This window comes from Poecilia reticulata, chromosome 7 (genome assembly GCF_904066995.2).
Source record: "Poecilia reticulata chromosome 7, P_reticulata-male-v2, whole genome shotgun sequence".
In the NCBI taxonomy this organism is placed as follows: Eukaryota; Metazoa; Chordata; class Actinopteri; order Cyprinodontiformes; family Poeciliidae; genus Poecilia; species Poecilia reticulata.
Genome location: NC_088836.1, coordinates 13,143,242 through 13,164,631, shown reverse-complemented (window position 1 = coordinate 13,164,631; position 21,390 = coordinate 13,143,242). Strand labels below are relative to the sequence as shown.

Sequence of the window (21,390 nt, the reverse complement as noted above, 5' to 3'; positions counted from 1 at the left end):
GCTTAAATTCTCTTTATGCTCTTTGTATGCATTCCCCGAGAACGATACTACCACTATCATGTTTCACACTGAAAAGCTATGAATCTCTGTAGCATACCCATGGCCTCCTGGAAATTTCCTCTGATTGATACTTTACTTGAATGTCCAGTTAGCTGAAGTGAGTGGCCCTGTCTTGGTAGGTTTGAAGTTGTCAAAAGCTGTTTTGATATTAAGTCAATAGATTGAACAGCACATAGATGGCCACTTAAAGAATTGAATATTATTAAAAAAATAACTTAACTCTGCTTTGAACTATTCCACAAGGTCATTCCTTGATCTTCATGATGGTGTTGGTTATCTAAAAGCCACCACAAAACGTATGAAGTGAGATGTAATTACTCACATGTGAACTACAAGTTGCCGTCAATTTTTTTTAACAGTATTAAATTAGAAGGGGGTTAACAAAAATACTCTTAAAAATACACCAGGTCTTTATTTATTTAAAAAATTTAAAAAAACGAATAATGAACAATAATGGGCAGTTTTGCAATGCATAATATTGGTGGGTCATGTAAACTAAAATACCTGCAAGTGGCTGTAATGTGATAAAATGTGAAAAAAAAGTTCAATAGATGTGAAAACTTTTGCAAAACATTGTATAAACTAATAAAGGGTTAGGGTTGTTTTGGATCATTTTGGATTATTATTATTATTATTATTATTATTATTATTATTATTATTTTATTATTGTTGTTGTTGTTGTTGTTTTGTTAGTATTCTAAAGAAAAGCTCTTTACCAAATTTCTTCCATTACTTTCTTCTGGGTTAAAAAAAAACTGCATCAGTGGGTCTGGGTGTAGCCTGAAGAATGTGGTATGATCCCTCTTGTGGATCCACCTCTGATGTCCCGTGTGCCGCGCCGCCAGCTGCCGCGCACTCACGCAGTTCTTACGGCTGCGTCCTCCTGCCGGAGCGGCACTCTCGGATCGGAGACCGATGCAAGTCAGACTGCTAACCCATCCAAATTAAATGAAAAACAAATGTCATACGGTGAAATGTAAAGACATTTGGAAGCGCGGAAGTCCTCGTCTGAAGCCGCCACAGCGGGTTTGGTTTGTGGGTAACCCGCCTGCCTGCCTGCCGGCGATGCGAGCAGGACCGTCGGGGCAACCAATGCGTGTGTCGGAGGAGACGAGCAGGGCGCATTGGAAGGGAGAGCTTGGAAAGCAACTGTTTTGACTTCAAGAACAGTTTTCTTTTGAGAATGGCAAAAATTGCTCGCCAACATTTTTAGTTGAAGCGAGAGAGAATTGTTCGAGAGAGCCGTTTTTCTGCGAGAGAAAAAAACAAACAACAAAATAAACTTAAAACTATCGCTTTGGACTCGGATCCAGATGAGAGCTGCGGGGCTGGAGCTGACGGGAGATGAGCGATGCACAGTAACATGGATATACTGAAGGGGATAAGCATCAGCAAGCACCGCTGGAGATGTATTCCGGTAAACATTCAATGTCACTTACTCTATTCAACATTACCGCTGCAATGTTATCAGTTGTGTCGTGTGTTCATTTATCTAGAGCAGCTACCAACTTAGCCTGCCTACAAACCTGATATTTTGAACATCAGTGGAATTGAAGCTGCTAATATCATGCTTTGTTGAGTTAAAATCGCAGACCAAGCATCACATGCACATGGAGTAACTGGTGAATATTGCCCTCATGGTTATGCTAACAGGTTAAAATCCCAGCATTTTTTTTTTTTTTGCTTCCCATCTGAATGTGTCACAATATCTCATTAGTAATAATAACAATCTCTGCCTCCTCTAATTGCTGTGCCCACCATTCAGAGCATGGAGCCTTTTTTCCCTCTGTAACATCCACCTACCAAGTCTTTTCTCATTTAAAACCCCTCTGGCAAAACTCATTGTCGTCTCTAATCCATGGGGGATTGGATTCACTCCAGTCTCATCATCGCTTCCTTTTCTTTGATTGCAGCCAGCTTGATTGCTTCAGATTGTCCAAAGTCCTTTTGACTCCTGCAAGTAGTGACTCTCCTGAAAATCAAATGTCCATATGTCTAAGAGGGATGTCTGAGAGGGAGCTTATATTTCTGCAACTAAGTAAATTGGAAGGAAACTGGATTTCTGTGACTGTGACATAATATCTTTATTATAACAGGCTGTAAACAAACAAAAACAAAAAGTTTATATTATTTGCACCGCACTTTGGTCAGCTGTTATGTTGTTAAGTGCTTTGGAGAAAAAAAAAGCAGGTTTGGTAAGGAAAGCAAGGCTCGTGGTGTCTGATGGCTTAACTATATGCTCTGCAGTGAAATTACAATTCATTTTTCTTAAACTGGGTGGAATATTCACGCTGCAACGCATCTCCAAAGACTCATTATGAATGGACACGTTTCCGATGTCACTCGCTCAGAGAGAGAGGCGGAGGCTGAGCTTGGAGTTCACTGTGCCTCTCTGACTGCAGCCTGATGGTTGAAATGATGAGGAAAATGTGTGCATCGAATGAGGAGTTCAATTAGCTAACTCCAAAATCAATGCGAGAAGGACTTTTTTGAGAATTTGTTTTACTTCTCTTCAAAAGTTTATGAAGACTGCCATCACCATGTCTTCAAGCAGTTTGGAAGATGATGATGGTGTCATGGCTCTGTAAGCTTGTTATGGGTTAATTCACAATGTTTGAGTGAAATGCCTGTGGATTTATTTTAAGGCAACACCCAAACCAGACTAATTCCTTGTAATGCATGCAAATCTACATAAATTAACCAGGATTTATGTTAGCAAAATATGTTAGCAAAACTGGAAAAGGTGTTTGAGCTAGACGGCTAACAAACCAGACTCGGTTACGCTAGTTCTCTTACTAGTAAAGGACTAAAATCCCTATTATGAGACGTTTCTGGAAGGATACCCAAAATACTACACTAAAGCCACACAGTTCAAAAGGCAATTCTATTGCCTTTGCTACAGTAGTGGGTCATTTAGTAATAGCTTGAAAGGAAGGATCCCTTCTTGAAAGGAAGAAGGGATGAGAGGAAAAAGTAGGGGCTGCAGGGGTGGGAGGTGTGTGGGTAAAAGGCCTGGATGGTTGCAAACTGAACCCTGGACAGCAGGATCAAGGATTATAGCTTATGTGCATGATGTCCCTGCTCTTCCTCTGAGCCATGTGTCACCCCGCAGAACAGGTTTAGATTAATTTAATATCCGACGGTGAGAAAGAAGGTTTTGTCTTTACAGCGTATGTAACAGAAAACATTGCCGGCTGCTGATCCATGTCTTTCGACATTTAGATCCAGCTGCGCATCCTTCTCTTAAGCGCACTAATGCTAACTTACACTTCCATTTTTCAGTTGTATTTAGATTACATATTGTAAACTAATTAGTGTGCGAGCACTGGGTCAATAAGAAAAACAGTACCAATTGAAAACAATTAGCGCGCTCGCTGAATGAGAGCGTATGATTATCTCAGCTGAGTTTCATGACTTTGTGCTTGGTATTTCTCTTGTGTGATCTTGTTGGCAGATAAACAAACAGACAAATGGCAGTGAAAACATGCCTTGGGGGAAAAAAAATGCCACCACAAAAACAAAATCAATTTTGGGTTGTGGAAAGAATGGGCACCATTTGGTAGTCTTCAGGGAAATAACAGAAGAGAAAAATGAAGAGATATACTGGCCTAAATATACTGGGGAGAAACAAATCTCCTTTTAAATAAATGAACAATAGTTAACAATAAGTGATATTGCTTATTTAAAAAAAAAATGAAAATCCTGAATTCACTCCACAGCTTTCTTTGGTCTGTAATTAAAATGACTTTGACCTGCATGAACGGTTTGGCAGAAATTGTTAGTTTTTGAAACCATAACTTTTTAAAACCTTGATTAGCCTTAAACTGGAGACCAGACCATGCACACTAGACACAGAGCAACAGGGTTTTGACCCCACACGACAACTGTTAGTCATTTGTAACATAAGACATCTGAAATATGCCATTTGTGAACACATACCAAGAATTTGTTTATTTGACTGCATTGCGACCTACTTGAGATATTATAACCAACAAGTGCTGCATCCCAAACTTGTATTTGTAAATGTTTATCTCCCACTGTAAATCCTCTATCACGTTTAAATTGGGCATTTTCGTGATACAGTTACTATTACTTCTAGTCAGAATAAATGTGTTTGTAAAATTAAAGGATTTCTTCAAGCCTCAACAAACTGAAACCTTAAAACTAAATCAGCGACCTGCATCCGCACTTCATACAATCTATGCTTTGTTTACATTTTTTTAAGTAAATGTGCGCACTCTTGCTCTGTTCTGCAACTGCAGAGTTAAATACATGTAGTCTCAGGCATATGTCTGTGGAAACACGTACCAGAGTTGACAGGTGGTCGTTATGGAGGCTACAAGTAGTGCAATTTCTGATCAGTCATATCACCATTGGCTTTAGATGGTGTCTAATAGCCTATAATTTGCTAAGAAGTGCCTAAGAAGTTCTAATAATGCTTAAGGTGAGATAATTATTCCTTTGTATTGTTTGCTGTAGGCTCCCTAATATGTGTGATGCCACTTTATTCTCTGCATTTGGCTCACAGGTGTTCAGATTGCGACGCTTGATGCAACCGTCTATCAGCTAACTTAAATGTTCTTATTTCAGTGTTCGGAATGAGCGCTCCTATGCATAACTTCTGAAGTCTTGTCAAAAACCTTTCAGACCGAGGTTTGAAATGTTGTGGAGGAAGCAAGAGAGCAGGAGGAGCTGCTCGATATATCTCTGTTGCTCTTGTCACCGGGGAGATTGAGATGAGCGCTTTGGTGACGTGCCCCTGGTGTGGGCTGGAGAAATGAAGAAGTTGGCATGTGTTATGTCATGCCTCCGGCTTGTGTGCTTACATCAAAACACTATTAGTCTCTTTGTCTTGTGCCACTACTTGAGCAAGACTTTTGGCTGAGGAATATATTGGCGCCGCCTCAGCTCCCCCGGTGCTGGAGCTGGAAAAACGAATATATTGACTAAGTAAACCTTTAGCTTAAGAATGTATTTGATTTCGGCACTATACAAAAACGAATTCTTGGAAGAAGGAAGCACATTTAAAATCGTTCAACTGAATTGAAACTGCAGGCAGAATTTGCGTGCAGATTTGCAAAAAAAAAAAACAACAAAAAAAGAAAAGCCATAGCAGACACATGTAATCTGAAGCATAATAGCCTCTTTGTTGCTGTCTTTGTGTGTTTGTCTTAAAGATTGCAACAGCTCCAATGTTTTTTGGTAAATCAGAATATACAGGATTAGGAAGATTTTTTTTTTTGTCCCTGAGAAAAAATGAAAACATCACTCATCATTGAAAAGGAATGTGTGGGAAAACATGATCCAGCATGCGATTCAATGAAGTTACAGGACCGTTGATTAAAGATGCAGCATTGTGTTCAATTTTTTTTGTTTTTTTTTTGGCTCTTGTCTTGTTTCTTGCAGAGTGTAGGAGTCTGGCCTCATTCATGATTCAAAGCTGGCGGGGAGGGTGTGATTGTGAGTGGGATGCTCATGCGTTTGTGCTCATTGTGAACTTTATCTTCATCTGGACTCCGCAGGCAAACAGGACCTGCAGTACATGACCTGTTAATACACTTTTGAGCCCTGACACAATTGATGGTGACTGAAAAATGGGGCGTAGTGATCAGGGTCAAATCAGCTGACAATGCTCTCAGCTTTTGTGACAGGCTGAATTAAAGTCTGTGGTTTATCAGCTCCAGCTGGTGCTGTCAGAGGAACAGAGGGCAAGAGATATCACTCTTACAACATGGGACACTTTAAAGATTTTTCTTTGTCTTCAAGAATCAGAGGCTTCTGCAGCTGCAGCAGCAGCTTTTGCCTTTCCTCGAAAGGTGAAGAAGGATGCTATGTGTCGTTTTTATCTGTATGTTCTCAATAGTTTTCTCTTTAGGAGTGATTCGTTTATTCATTAAAAGTAAATTGGTAATTAATTTATAGAGCCTGTGTTCATTTTTATTTCATGGATTTGTAATCTTAACCGAACAATCTTGAGTCTGCTCTGCTCCTAGTGAGGTATTTTTTAAAGTGCTTTGCAAAAAGATTGATATTTTCTGTGTTTTTCCACATTCTATGACATGATGACCACAATCTGGATTTCATTTTAGGATGAGTTGGAAATGGGGTTAAGTACATAAAAATATATATCTTAAGCATTTGAACAACATTCCATTCCATTATGTACCAAGTTATGGCTGGTAAACAAAACTGAAATGTCTGACGATAATAACTTGAATCAAAGAAGCTGCCACTTTACAATGCTGGTCATTGGTAAGATTTATTTCAGATGATCAGTCTCATACTAAACTGTCAAAATATGTATGTAATATGTATGTAAATTTGTTGCTTTTAAAAGGAAAATACATGAAATAAAAACATGCAACTACTGAGAAGTATATTTTAAAACTTAAATTGAGTGACTTAACGTGAGGAAACTCTCATGGAAACATTATCCAACAATTCACAATAAAAAAGAAAAATCTTTTTCTTCAGATGTAATATACAAGCATAATTTGGGTTTTCCCCAGTTGTCTAAAACCATGCTAATCTTAATAGTACTTAAATGGATAATAACAATGTGTCCTTCTAATTATTCTTGGACCTAGAAAATAGAAATAACATTGATAATCCCAACTGGTGAACGACATAAAAATTTGATCTGATTGAATCTCACATGGTGAATACAGTGCATCATATCCATTTGTGGTTAGGCAGATTTTTTTTTAATTTTATTTATTTATTTTTTGGCAGTTGCATTTAAATACAGCATAGTTTGTGCAGTCTGGGAGGAAACAGTCAAGCCTGGACTGTCACTTTAGCCTGACTGATATCCCATTTCTCAAGTTTAGACTATTTCAGCGACATGAAAGCAGTTGGAACTTGAAAGGCAAAGTTTGAAAGCCTTCCCTATCATTAACTTTCATCTCGTACGGCAAACAAATGGGAGAATCAGCCTGCGATGAAAGTGAGCCATCGGCCTTGTCATGAGCACTTAGGGCCACGGGGGTAATTAATTTGTATTGAATAGGAAGTCAAATACTGATGCGGACACTCCCAGACTCCCCTATCATCTTAGTGCTGAGCTTCCTTGGATCAAAAGGATTTCTTTCTCTTCCCCCACCCGCCTGCCCGCCCCTGCAGCCTGATGTCTTGTCTCAGGACTTGCTGAATAATAGAGATCAAGGGATTGCTGTCAGAGGCCAGCAAATATGAATGAAGTGTCATGGCAGTTCACATTTTCCGGCAGAGTTCACTTGTTTTGGTGTCAAGAGTGGATAAATTAATATTAGAAGACCAAACGGTAAAACATTTACATGGCTGACAAAACAATTACTGTAGCAGATCCTGAAGACGTGGCTTTTATATGCGTGTGTGTGTGTGTGTGCAGCAAATCACAGAGACAGCTCAACGCACAAACCGACGTGACACCTACACATCTACATTACCAGAGAAAATGCATTTCACTTAATTGCTATGCATATAAATATCAGGCATCATTTAAAAAATGCATATGTTTGATGTTACAAATAAAGCTTTGCTGAATTTCCAGATTTCCATATAAATATATATATTTTTTCCTCTTAAATGCATTTTGCAAAGTAATTTATTCAGCGCGTTTCACAATGATTCCCTCAAAGGCGGAGAACTCCAAAAATATCCAGGAGCAGAAGAGGGGGATTTGAAGTCTTTCTGTTTTATTATTAAAAGCCAACAGTTACTCATGACATTTGCATCCTAATAACTGCAAGATAAGTTAGAACTAAGTTGGCACTCTAAACCTAATCTCCATAATGAGATTTATAGGCGAAAATTTTTTTTTGCTACTTTTAATGCTACAGGCAGGAAAGAGGGGTAGTGTGGGCAAACGTGTCAAGGGAGGGTGTTGATATACTCACATAGGCATCAGTATGCTCTGTCATGCCTTTCAGTGGTGCAAAGATAGGAGGCGTGCAGATAACTAGGAAAGTATGAAGGTATAATCTTTCAGTTGTCCCGTTTCTCTTTTTTTTTCCGACCCTGGCCTCTTGATAGACCATGCTGTGCGTTCCTCTTAATTCCTTCTTCTCATTCATTTCACTATGCTGATGGTGTGTGTTCAGAGAAAGCTCCACCATCAGTCAGTTAAATGTACCAAGGAGAGCCGGTTTGAACAAAGGCAATACCTAATTTCCTCCCATCGCGCTTTCTCTCTTTTATAATCAGCTTCCCATAACCAAACATTTGTCTGCTGCTTTTCCAGGGAGAGAATCTTGGCTATCAACATGTTGGAAATATTTAGATAAATACAACCAGATCCCTGCTTATCACTCAGCGGGGTAGGAGCAACTCTCATTACTTAATAACATTTTTGTTTGGGGAGGGGGCTGTGTTTGAGGTAAAGCCGAGATGAATTACAGCAAGGTCCTTGAGAGGGAAGAAAAAAATAAAAAAATCAATTGGAAGTCTCCAGGGGAGACTAGAAAATGGTTTTGGTCGACGTACAGTCAGCTCTTTATGTCAAAAATACATAATCCGGCTAAGACGGATTCAAGGAGCCGGCGCAGTGCTTTATTACATGCTAGGGTTGTGTCTGACAGCCGGGGCTGACTTTTGTTTTGTCTCAGCAGGTTGACGCTAAAGAAGGCAGTCCCTTTATGCTTCTATTGAAGGCAGGATATCTATTTTGCAATATTAAGCTTACGTTAGCAAACTTCGCAGCCAGCGCTACGAAAAATCGCATTATGTGGCTGCGAATATAACATCTTATTACTTGCAAAGTTTTCACGATCCGCTTCACGTTCGTCTTATTTCAAGGAATTCACGTTGCTGTCCTTGTTGATGAGGCCGCTGGTTGTGACTCACTAATACTTCCCTGCTCCTTTTCTTTGTGTCTGACAGATGAACAGTGAACATTACTGGGGAGGACAAAGCCAGAATTCTATGCACATGTGATTGGATCTGAGCTTGCTCTGACCTGAGACCATTAAAATGGAGTTGCTATGGAAACTCATAGTGCTGCTGTCATTGGTGGAGTATCTGACAGGTAAGCCTCCCAAGCACACTATTTGTCCTGTTGTTTGTTTTGTGGACACTTGCAGAACCTCGGGATAGAAAATCTTCACGTTTTGTCACATTACAACCACAAACTTTAATGAACTCTCTTAGACCACATGCATATATTAAGTGACTTATGAAGGCAGTTTACTGAAATTGATTTTATTTAAGGGCATGAAAGTAAAGGAACCACAGTATCAATGGGCAACACACTTTTCAGATTTTTATTTATAAAGATTTTGAAAACGAGATAATTAATTTTCCTTCCACTTTACAGTTATGTTCCACTTTCTCTGTTGGTCAACTACATCGACAATCAAGAGGTGGGAATTCTTTTGCAAGGCAATGCACTTTTTTTTTTTGTTAAATCCTACAGGTTTGAAATGTATATAAAAGAAGACATATTTGATCTCTACACACAAACAAAAAAAAAAAAATAGAGATGAAAGCAAACATAAACTATTAAAGACTTTGAAAAAGGTTAACACCCTTACAGTGTGAGACTTGGGGAGGGAGGGAGACCAAAAAAGAAAAAACTCTCCTTTTTAGAAGGTCAGTTCTGCTGAATCACAAAGCTGCCCAGTCTCCGTATCAGAGAGACAACCACCATGCAGCAGTGGACTGTGCAGTCATTAATTCTAAAGAGCGCCTCAATTGTTTTCCTAATTGAGACTGTACTGGTCGTGGTACAGAAATCTTGTCATTGATCTGGGTTTTAATGAGAGACCTAATTTTCCTCCCTTTAGAAGCTGTTTGGGGTCAAACACGAGTTCTCCTCAGACCGCCAGCTCCTGGAGATGAGAACGAGATGAATAAGAGCTTTACTGCATGAGCAAAGTGTCTTGAAGGAAAGACTTATCTTTTCATGTTGCCTCGTTCAAAATCGGCGACTCCTCCTCGTGGCTGGGACGGAAAAATAATTACTCTGCGTGCATGTGAGAGCTGGTGACTGTGGCTGGCTTTGTATGCGTTTTTTTTCCTTAAAGCGGCACCTAAATCTGCATATGTGGCAATTAGCACAGCTTATCGCTAAATCTGAACACATCACTAGATGTCTGATGAGGCTTTCCTCTGGAAATTGCTGCCTGCTGATCTACACTACAATTCAAGATCGCCGGGTTTTATCCTGCTTGGCGATTATTTTAACTACGCAGACGCTGGACGTTGATCAAAACATACCTTAAACCCGCCTGTTTTTGTTTCAGAAAAAAAAAAAAAGAACTGCTTCCATAAGGCTATTCACACCTACTTTCTGTGTTAGGCCACAAAATCTAATCTTGCAGTCATTAGTGGCACAAATCAATGCCGTGGTTATCAATTTACAGCAATTTGGTGCTTGACAGTGGAACAGAGGCTAAATTGTTTCTGCAAAGCATTGTGCTGCCCAGTCCTTGTCTCGCTCTTGAGGCTGGCGCTCAGCAGAAACACATAGTTACTGGGCATTAATATTCAGTGTGGGCTTCCATTACATGTGCTCTACTTACAAGGAAGTATGTCGCAGTATAACCCTAGACGTCTGAAGCCTCTGTCTGCAGCAGGAGGGAAAAAAATTATGAAACGCGTCAAATGTTCTACCGTGTGCATTTTGCGAAAGGCTACCGTGTCAGGATTTTTAACTTGGGTTTAGGTTATTTATCCGCAGACTGAGGTGTTGTTCTTTTTCTTTCTTTCTTTTTTTTTTTTTTTGTTTTACAGACAGTGGGCATTGGCTGTGTGGGAGGGCATTCGAGTTGAGGGGAAACCATTCCCAAAGCGAGTTCATGTAAAGTTAACCACCTCTTCACTTATTCCTCTCTGAGGGTCTGAACTGCCTGAGGCAGGGGTGTTTACTACGTGTGTGAATGAGTGAGTGGAGCAAGATGGCACTGGGGCAAAGGGGAGGATGCTGTTTGTAGCCACAGATGCTGCATCACTGACCTGAAAAAGAGGCTGCTTTCTTCTAGCCCTGAATCGGTTGTTTGGATTTGGAAAAATAAGACACTAATCTGCAAATGTCTATGGGAAAGAAATTATGTATGAAAATGTGAGATTATTTTGTGGCACCTTGCAGAAGTATTTATAGCCCTTGCACTTTCTGACCGCTGACAAAACCTTATTGTTAAGGCTTTGTTGTGATTTTATATGGTAGAGCAACACAAAGTTCTGTGCAACTGTGAAGTGGAGGGAAATCGATACAAGGTTTTAAAAAACATTTTGCAAATAAGAAACTACAAAGCTTTTTATTCTTTGGTCAATACGGTACAAATAGCTTTTGCTGCACGTCTTTAGGAGCATAGCTGTGAAATATTAGAGCATTTTTCCTTGCAAAGCAACTGATGTCAGTCAGAGTGGATGGACAGCAACATTGATTTTCAACTCATGCCATAGATTCTCAATTAGATTTAAGACATTTGGACATTGCCAAAACGTCCATAATGCATAACAGTGGTCTGTCTGGTCAACAAATTATCTACCTGAACTGTTGATCTCTGCAGCGGCTTCACTTTTTCTACAGGCCTCTTGGCTGCTATTCTGATTAATGATAGTCATATCTTGGTTGCTCTGAAATTGTACTTTCCATCTCCAGAACATGGATTATTGATTTTATATCCTAACCTTGATTTAAGGTTTTCCAAAATTAGATTCCCGACCTCTCTGGTGTTACTTTGTCTCCATGATGGTCCGTATTTACTGTGTTTTTCAACCGACCCCAGAGGTCTTTAAAAAACAGCCGTATTTACGACGAGATGAAATAACAGACTTGGACAATATTTTCGCAGCAGATTTCATCGGTGTAAAAATGGCGCAAGAATGCCATCTTTTGGATTCAGTTTGTGGTGGTAAGTCCAGGCGGTGTGAATAATTTTGCAAGGTTGAATTTCCATTTGAGTAACTCCTTATTACAGTGTAGATCGCAGATATATGATCTTAAACATAGAGCAAAGTCTGTAAAAGAAACATAGCACATTGTATCCAACCTTCTTGTAATGAAAGACATTGATTTAAATGCTGTTTTCTAAAGGCTCAGTGAATTTTCTGAGCGGTTGGCTAAAATAATTGGAAGAAATCACATAAGGGTACAATTTTGGCTGGCAAAATTGGAAACAAAAACATAAACATATTACCCAGAATTGCAGCTGAGGCTCTTAACAGCAATCAAAAGTTTTCTTCTCTCTGAATAAATAACAGTGGGGGAAAAAAAAGAGTTCACATTTGCTGAAATGGGTATAATTCATTTACGCTGTGTTTTGATGTGAGGAAACAAAAATCTTAAGAACACAAAAGCTGAGAAGTTGACTGGTATAATTAGATGATTTTATGAAACTATTCATATGTGATGGGGTGATTTTTTTTTTTTTTTTTTGAGTTAGAGTAGAAAAGGGAATCACAGCTTTTCACAGAGCTGAGGGTGGTTTGAGATATTATTCTAGCTTCCATGAAAATGAAAACAACAATTCATTTCTATGATTGATAACCTTTCGGTGTTTTGATGTTGCATATGTGTCACTTATTGCAGTGGAATGACAATATTATTGGAAATTTCTGATTAAAATTAAATAAACTCACACTCCAATATCATTTAGAGACAAAAAGTGTGTTGAGTTAGGAGTGATTCCAGCCAAGTAGAAGTGTAAAACTTGCATGCACTGCAGAGATGGACCCCATCCAATCAAACATTAGTATCGGTGTCTATTCTCAGATCAGATATTGGGCTTAAGCCACCTACAGTGACTGAGAAGAGAGAGGTGACTGCGATTACGTTCTGGGCCTCATTGCATTCAAGGTTCCTCTTTCTCTCAGTCCATTTTGTGAATTGATATTTATACTATACATATACCTGACAACGTGAACACATGCACGGCAAGTCCACTTGACCCTTCGTTATCGATCACATAAGTAGATATGGATCTACTGCAATAATTGAATAATATTAATAATAATAATAATAATAATAATAATAATAATAATAATAATAATAATAATAATAATAATAATGACAATAATAATTGCAAACATGCTTTGTAACTTATAGTGCCAGCGTTATTCGTTCATTCTTAGCATATGCAACTGTGGATCGTCTGGAGGATGCAGATCTTGATTTTCACTCAGAAATTTCCAAAACACTGCAAACATTGTCAAATCCAGCATGTTCCATGTCAAGGTTGAGACCGTAAAAGGATAAAATAGATAAAACAGAACAAAATGCTGTACTCTGGTTCACCCTGTTATCTGTTTAACTTTTTCTCTCCCACACAGTGGGTGCAATGCTTATGAAAACTGCTCACTCTTTTTTTTTGCTTTTACAGATCAGTCATGATCAATGAAATAAAATGTGGTTTTTTGGGTAAAAAAAAAACAAACAAATAAATCCTCTTTAATGTCACAATAAAAACTGTTATATGCAAAATAACAACAATTAATTAAAAATATGAAACACAAAATACGTGTTTAACAAACTTTTCTGCCACTTCAAGTCAGTATTTAGTAGATGCACCCTTGGCTGCAATCACAGCGCGGATCTGAGTAGATGGCCTCCTGACTACCAGTAGTTCATTTTTGTCCTCTGTAGAGGACATTTCTAAACTTGAATATCTCCCACCCCCTGCATTCTACTGAATTAATTCCTTTTGGTATCTGAAGAGAACATTTAGGGCTTTTCAATGATACCACATGTGAAGGGGTGGGACTTTTGTACATACCTTTTTCTAATTCATAAAAATGGTGTTTATCAGTAATAACACATTTAATGGGAAGAGACAAAGTAAGTGCATAAAACCTTTTATTACCTTACAAAAACTGTGGGATTTTAAAAAAAATGGTGATTGGACATTATTTTTTTTCCTGGTAGTCAGGAGGATGCATCTCAAATAGACTTGCACATCTAGATGCTACAATTTACCAGTATTATTTCTTGCAAAACTGTTCAAGTTTTGTCAGGTTTGTGGTTGTGCTCCGGATCGTCCACTTTGTTGTCTTGTAATCGTTTCTGTGCAGCTTCGGCTGGATGCTTCGGGTCGTCGTCTTGCTTGAAGCCATAGTTCTCTTGCAGATGGAAACAAACTGTCCTCCAGGATTCCCCCCTATATTTGCAGCTTTCATTTTACTTTCTTCCTTCATAAGCCTTCCAGGGCCTGCTGGCATCCCCACAGCATGATGCTGACACCACCATGCTTCTCAGTAGGGATGGTGTGTTTGTGGCGATGTTCAACCGTCTGCCAAACATAGAAACATGTCTGAAGGCTAAAAACCTTCATTTTTTTCTTGTTATACCAAAGAACTTTTTTTTACACTTGATCGTGGAGCCTTTCGGCAAACCCTAGTCAAGGTTTTATTTGAGTTTTCTTCCAACAGTGGCTTTCTCATTGCCACTTTCCCATAAAACTTTTACAGGTGAAGAACCTGGGCAACAATTGTCTGCAGAGTTTCTCTCATCTCGGTTGCTGAAGCCTGTAACTCCTTCAGTGTGGTCAGAGACCTCCTGGCGTCCTCTCTCACTGGCCTTCCTGTGGGGTCACTGCGATGACAACCTGATCGAGGCAGACTTACAAGTGACATATTCCTTCCATTTCGTGATGATGGATTTAACTCAACTATTTTTGGCAGATGTGAAGAAGTTTTAAATAGGTTTTGAAGATTTGCATGAGCTAAATTGTATCAGACATCCTGCAGAACCTGATCTGTCATCTTAAAGCGCACAGAGCAACTGTTCACCCAGGCCCCATAGCAGGGAGGCGTCCTCAAAAAACCTGAAATGAAAACAGTTTTTGTGTGCGTTTGTTGATTTTCATAAAATTCTAATGAAATAATGACAGAAATAAATTCATCTGGGCTATTTTAGGTGGCTGAGCGAGTGAATTTTGTATTAACAAACATGTTTATACAAAATGTCCTCTGAGGCCCATATGTGCACCCGGATGAGTTAGATAAAAGTGATCCAAAAGGCAGCGGTGCTTTATGAAGGAAAAAGTGATGTCTTTCCCCTTAAAGGGAAAATCAGGCTTTGAAATGAAAGCACAGAGAGAAATTACTCATTTCTTTGACAAGAAACTGATGGAAAAAAAATACACAGTCTGAGCTAATATCAGCAGTGGTGGTTTCAGAGTGAAGGCGGCATGTTTCCGCTTTGTTCATCAACTTCAGAGTAATTTCCGCCAATCATTTGACACTGAGAAGTTGTGGAGCTAGCAATAAAAGCAGTTCAACTTTGTAGATATTTCAGCCCTTTCCCGGTGATTAATCATGACACATTCTGTAGCAATGAATATCCTGTAATATCAGGAATGTGAAACTGAACGCAACAGACGACAGGAATCGTAGTGATAATGGAAAAAGAGATGCTGTCATTTGACAGAGGGCTAAAATGGTCAAATGGAGATGATTTTTTTTTTTTACTTGTCAGAAAGAGGGATGACTAACATAGACTCTAATCAAACAATGGCATACTGTTGGTGCATTTGAGTCAGTCAATACCTTTTAGAAACGTAAGTTTCTAAACTTTAACAAGAAAACAAACTTATCAGGAAGTACCATGTATCAGGAAGGTTCCCACTCATCATGAGAAAAAAATAATTAAGAAATAATAAAAAAAAGCGAAACATGTGGTCTTGCATACCAAATGGTTTATTGAATAGCAAGCATATACATATACATTTAACCTTTTGGCACCAGCGTAACATTGTGATGAAGCAAAACTTAATATCATTCCCTATGAGAGTAGACCAAACAGCCTTGTAATTATTTCTATTAAGAGACAATTAACAATAAAAAAGACATTTAAAGACCTCATCAGTGGTTTTGTGAACATAAAGACCCATCAATGGACATTTACTGGAGAATAAATTCCTTCGTCATCTTTTTCCAACACTATTTTCAAAGCAGATTTCTTTAAACAGATTTCCAACACCAGCTAATGAGCTTCTTTTTTTGCTCTAATACAGATAAAGATGAATGAGGCCTGGTCATTTGATTATTGTGCAGACAATTAGGCAGTTTTTCAATACAGGCTTTACACTAAGATCATATCATATACCACGGGAAAAAATTTTGCTTGAGAGATAAGGATCAAGAAAGCTGGTGCAAGATGATTCATTCAACGCCCAGAATTTCATTCTTGAGTCCAGTGTGGGAAAACATTGTTGTTCACACAGAGTGAAACGACAGTAGGCCAAATATATCACATTCTAATTTAAAAATGATGTTATTTCTGTGTCGCATCACGTTGGCTTCAGTAATATGGATGCATCTCATTAAGAAATGGCTGTGAATCTAAAGCAAGAGAAATTTGGGAGTTTGACACTTCAAACTCCTTTTTTTTTTCTTTAGCAAGAACAGATATGTGTGAACAGATGATGCGCTTTTTGTGTGTGTGTGTGTGTGTGTGTGTGTGTGTGGGTGTGTGTGTGTGTGCGTGTGTGTGTGTGTGTGTGTGTGTGTGTGTGTGTGTGTGTGTGTGTGTGTGTGTGTGTGTGTGTGTGTGTGCGTGTGTGTGTGTGTGTGTGCGTGTGTGCGAATTCATGTAACCACCGGAAACAGTCATCACAGTTAATCACTTGAAACAGTGATACTGGTTTATTCTCAGTTATATTTTTCTGTGATATTTATTAATGGATGTTTTTAATGACTAAAATGAAAATAAATAAGTTTTTATCAATGTAAAAGCAACAACAAAAAGAAAAAGGGCGTACGTTTTGCTTAGCTGAAGTCAAATGCCAAACATCACTTTGGTCTTGTTTCCACAGCACAACTCTCAAAATGTAAAATAACATAAAGAACACAACAATGAAGTACGTGCACCATGTGTAAGTAAAATAAGTTGTGAAGAAAATATGTAAAACTCATTTCCTTGTATTATCTCAGCACATAAAAGTACCCAAGCACTGGTAAACCTAGGGGGAAAAGATATATTTGATTTTAATATTAATGTATAATTTAAAAAATGTATATGTATTTTGGACCTTTTATTAGCTTTTGTAGTCTTTAATGAACAAAGGGCAAAATGCACTTTTAAAAATGACATTCGTGAAAATAATTTAGAAAATACATTTTTATTTTGTATTGGATTTTTATGAACATCACATCTATATTTAAGTGCTTTGGCTGCAATGCAACTAGATGATAAATGTTATTTGCACAAGCAATTCTGCTATGTGGTTTATAAAGCCATTTTGTACAGAGAACTATAAAAATTGCTTTAATTTGCTGTTCCTATAAAGGGAAGTGGGTGGAATCACTTCTGTTCCCCCAGTGGTCATTGCACTGTATATTACTGATGCAAAGGCTGTTATTGCAGTTGGGAAGCAATAGCTTTGATTAGCAAGAACAGTGGAACATGATTGGATATTGGCTTTAAGTGTCTCACATATTTCTTCCTAATGGCCATGTAGCTAAAAGCAGGTGGCATAAATTTAGTAAGCAGCTTCAAACTGTTTCTGACATCCCAGCTGATTGTCAAGGGGGATAGTTAGAGTTTTCTATTGCTTGGGCAAGCCCAGTCCACACACAATCCTGCGTGTGATTTTTTCGTATCCATCACTCTAGAATTACAAAAATGCAGCGACCTTCTCCCTCAATTTCTGTGCTGAAATGTATGCTGTCAATTTGCGAAGCAAGTTGCACAAATGCATCAAGGGTTCAGATAAATCTAAACCTTCTTTTCTTGAAACAACCAGGACACTGGGTCTGCCCCCACATTCATATTTGGTGCTACCCAATAAGAAACCTTCAAGGTGTATCTTATCAGGACTAGACAGAGCAGAAAGATGCTTTAAAAGGCAAAACTGTCTTTTTTCATTTGATGTCTAAAACCTTAAGCTGAAACAAATTGATTCAGGGTCTCAAAAGTGGTCCGTACCTCCCCCTCAGCTGACTCCTCGTGGGCCTGTTTATTCATGCTAAGGTAAGCTAAAGGAATCCATCTGCTGTCAGCTGGTATTGAATTTGAGATTAGTTTTTATTTCGACCTCTAAAACAGCTCGCTCTGCCTACAACTTGCTTCGGTGCCGAGTCTTGTTGTCCGATGAGCCTTGGAACGCCCGCACATATCACCATCTGGCAGCAGGGGACAGATAAGGGTAGAGTTAGCCTTTTTTTTCCCTCTTCAAACACTATTTCACAAAGACCTCCATTTCTGGCCTGTGGCATTGTGCCATCAACCAACTGAGGGTTCCAGATCACTCCAATTCAGTGTCATTTTGTAAAAGTACATTTTGGAAAGTAGACAAATTTCTTATTTGGTATAAGCAGATATTCCCAGCACTGCTAATACCTGATTGTGGATTCCCTTCTTGTTTCTGTATCATAAAATGCAGAGATGATGTGGTGTGACACAGTAACTAAGATGACACAATTTGACCAAAACACTGGGAGGAGGTTGTCGGGATCATTTAGAGAGTAATTTAAAAAACAAAAGATAAAGAAAACTAAGTTATTTATGAGCTTACAATGAAAAACTAGAGGTAAGATGAAAGGAGAGAAAACAGCAGGGAACCAAGCAAGAAGGCACACAGAGTACGAGTCCAGGAGCAAACAGGCATGGTAGTTGGGAAGGAACAGCAAGGAATAAATGAGCAGATGATGAACTGATACAGAACTGAAGATTCAAACAAACCAAAAAAACAGTATGCAATAAGACTTGATGGACACGATAAAAAGGAGAAAATTACCACAACTTACAAAACCAAAAGTCTTTTAGATCAAAGACCCTGTAAAGAAATGGAATTGTTGTTATAAGTGATTGAAATATTACTAAGTTTATTTAGTTTATTTGTACAGTATGTTGTATTTATTCTTTGTGTTTGTTTAATTTCATGGTAGAAATATTTTACTACGTCTGAAGTCGTTCAAAGAAGCGATGTTGGTTTTGGGTTAAATTACAGATGTCAAAGTTGGAGTTCTGTTTTCAGATTTGTCCATGTTTTTTTTTCAGAATACATTTTCTTTTCATATATATCCATCATAATAAAATGTGTTTTTGAAAAACCCCCACAAATAATAATAATAAAAAAATAGTGTAGTGCTTTTACTTCCAATCTAATTATCTGATAACCTTAGACTTATGTAAACCAATAGTATGGATGTTTTTGCCTTGATCTTTGTCACAACTATGTAGCCACTAACTATGACGTGCAGAGATGCATTGATAGCAACTTCGAACTATTATAAAAAATTAAATAAAAAACATAAATGAATCGGTTACCAACACTTTTTAATCCTAGAGGTTCCAAAAACACACAAAGGTTGAACGCTCAAAACAGCTTTGCTGTATTCAGCTCAGCCTTCCTGTTATCCACTGAAAGTTTGTCTTTCAGTGGATAACACAGTTCATTTCTTAAAGCTGAAATGAACTGCTGAGGGGTCTCATTATGCTATAGCAAATAGCTTAATCATTCATCCTTCATTAGCTTCATCTGAGTTTCCCTTGATTTTATTGTAATCAACTTACTACTGGAGTAAGTAGCTAACTTTACAAATGTTTCCTTAATCACAGAGAACTCCACGGAGATGAGTGTTGTCACTGTAACCTTGTTGTAGCTTTTGCATATAGTGCGTACGCTGACCAGACAACTATCAGATAATGAGGTTTTCAACTATCAGATCACTGATCAGGACATATTGAGCTGAAACTGATCAGACTCCTGTCCACAGCCAATTTCACAATCCATCTCCAATGAAAATTAAAGCAGAATGACTAAATTTGTATTTCCTTCCATTAGGGATGAAGGTTTTTTTTTGTTAAGATGAAATAATTTCTCAGTTTACAATGACACATTTGTGATCCAGCTCATAATTGCCATAGGCTTTATCTCCCCCCCTAGGCTTTTGCATAGCAGGTGTATTGCCTGCAGAGGAACTCTCTTCTGGTGATCTGTCACTTCTTATTGCAGCTTCAAGGAAAACGCTTTGTATGACAGACGATGATAATTAGGTGGATACTTATTTTTACACCCCACCCCCCACCCCCATTTGTCCTCGTGGAGAGAAATAATCTTTTTTTCAGGGCTCCTTCTCAGACATCACCACAGATTTAAAAAAAGGAATTATTCTGAGTTTTGAGGTGAAAGACAGACACCCTACGCCCCTGAGACTTGAAAATGATATCTGCCTCTCATACAAATGACTTTCTCTAACTGTTGAATATTTCTACTGTTGGGCTATTTAATAAATGCAAAAACTCTCTAACTAATCCAAATGAATTCCCTTTTCAGAAAGGATAGCTTTTATTTGTTGACTTCTCCTTAGGCAACTCTTGCACAGTGTCTGCACATGCATTTATTTGTATAATCCAGAAGCTGACCGTCAGGCACACAGCTAAATTTAATTGTATTCAAAAGCATGGGGAAAAAAATAGTTGAAATCCTGCCCACTGCTCTTTGGCATTTGTGCATGACATGCGAAAATTGGGTTGTATGCTTGTGGATTATACAATTTTATATTTAGATCTTTAAGTTACAGTTTCCTAGTTACCAGTTGGTTACCCTGGGGCTTCGAAGATTTGGTAGATTTTAGAAATTAGTAGAAATTGTAGCAACAACCACCTACTTTAGATTGCATTAATGTACTCTAAATTTGAAATCGTATGTTCAAAGGAGTTATAACTGCACTGAAATAGACGAGCAAATTTTTCAATGTTGTGATTAAAATACAGTTAAAATAAGTATTATAAATATTATAGATGATATTTTTCCCCTATGATTTTTCTGATTGATGTTCTAATAGACTCCATCCTTCTTATTAGCTAAATGTAAGAATGTACTGAAAGTTTCTTTTATATGAAATAAAGCTTTAGGTTATGAAGAACCCACTGGGTTCTCAGGTGTCAAGAGAAAGGTTACTTCCAGTCTTATTTGAATAGCCCAATGTGTCTAATATGTAACTTTAAGTGTAAAGAGCTTGAAAGGAGATAAAAAGGAGCTCAATAATTTGGAAACCTCCTGGGCACACAGCAAGATGTGACTGAGATTAAAGAATTGGACTATTAATCAGAACTTAAGTTCTGTGAGAAGAGGTGCTGGCACTTTAGTCTCCGTTGGTTGGAGAGATAGTCAACTTGGCAACAACAGCAGTTCTACTTGTGCAAAGATCACTTCAAAAATCTAAATTGGACTGGCCTATCTTTATGTGCATGTTTTTGAGATGTCCGGAGACTTCTCACTTTGAATTTAGAACTGGTCAGTGAGTATCTATAAGATCCTGGAGGTTTTAGCGTTCAGTGCTGTTGTTTGTGCATGTCAGTGCACCACAAACGCTCAAATACAAAAGGTTCCGGACGGAAAGTTTGCATGTAAAAAAGAGTGATTAATTGATATAAATTTTTAATACATTCAAATTGATCCTAAA

The 21,390-nt window shown here is 38.2% G+C and overlaps 1 protein-coding gene across 4 annotated transcripts in view; it reads left to right on the top strand.

Moving 5' to 3' along the window:
• Positions 1-878: 878 nt before the first annotated feature.
• cntn3a.1 (contactin 3a, tandem duplicate 1) overlaps positions 879-21,390 on the top strand; it is a 108,508-nt gene continuing 87,996 nt past the window's right edge. For 2 of the 4 annotated variants that reach the window (XM_081608903.1, XM_081608902.1), the window contains exons 1-2: positions 881-1,477; positions 8,920-9,064. In XM_081608903.1, the coding sequence (XP_081465029.1) occupies positions 9,010-9,064 (55 nt within the window). In that variant the 5' untranslated portion in view covers positions 881-1,477; positions 8,920-9,009. Of the gene's footprint in view, positions 1,478-8,919; positions 9,065-21,390 lie in introns of all 4 variants that reach the window. The other 2 variants (XM_081608901.1, XM_081608900.1) reach the window with 2 other exon arrangements.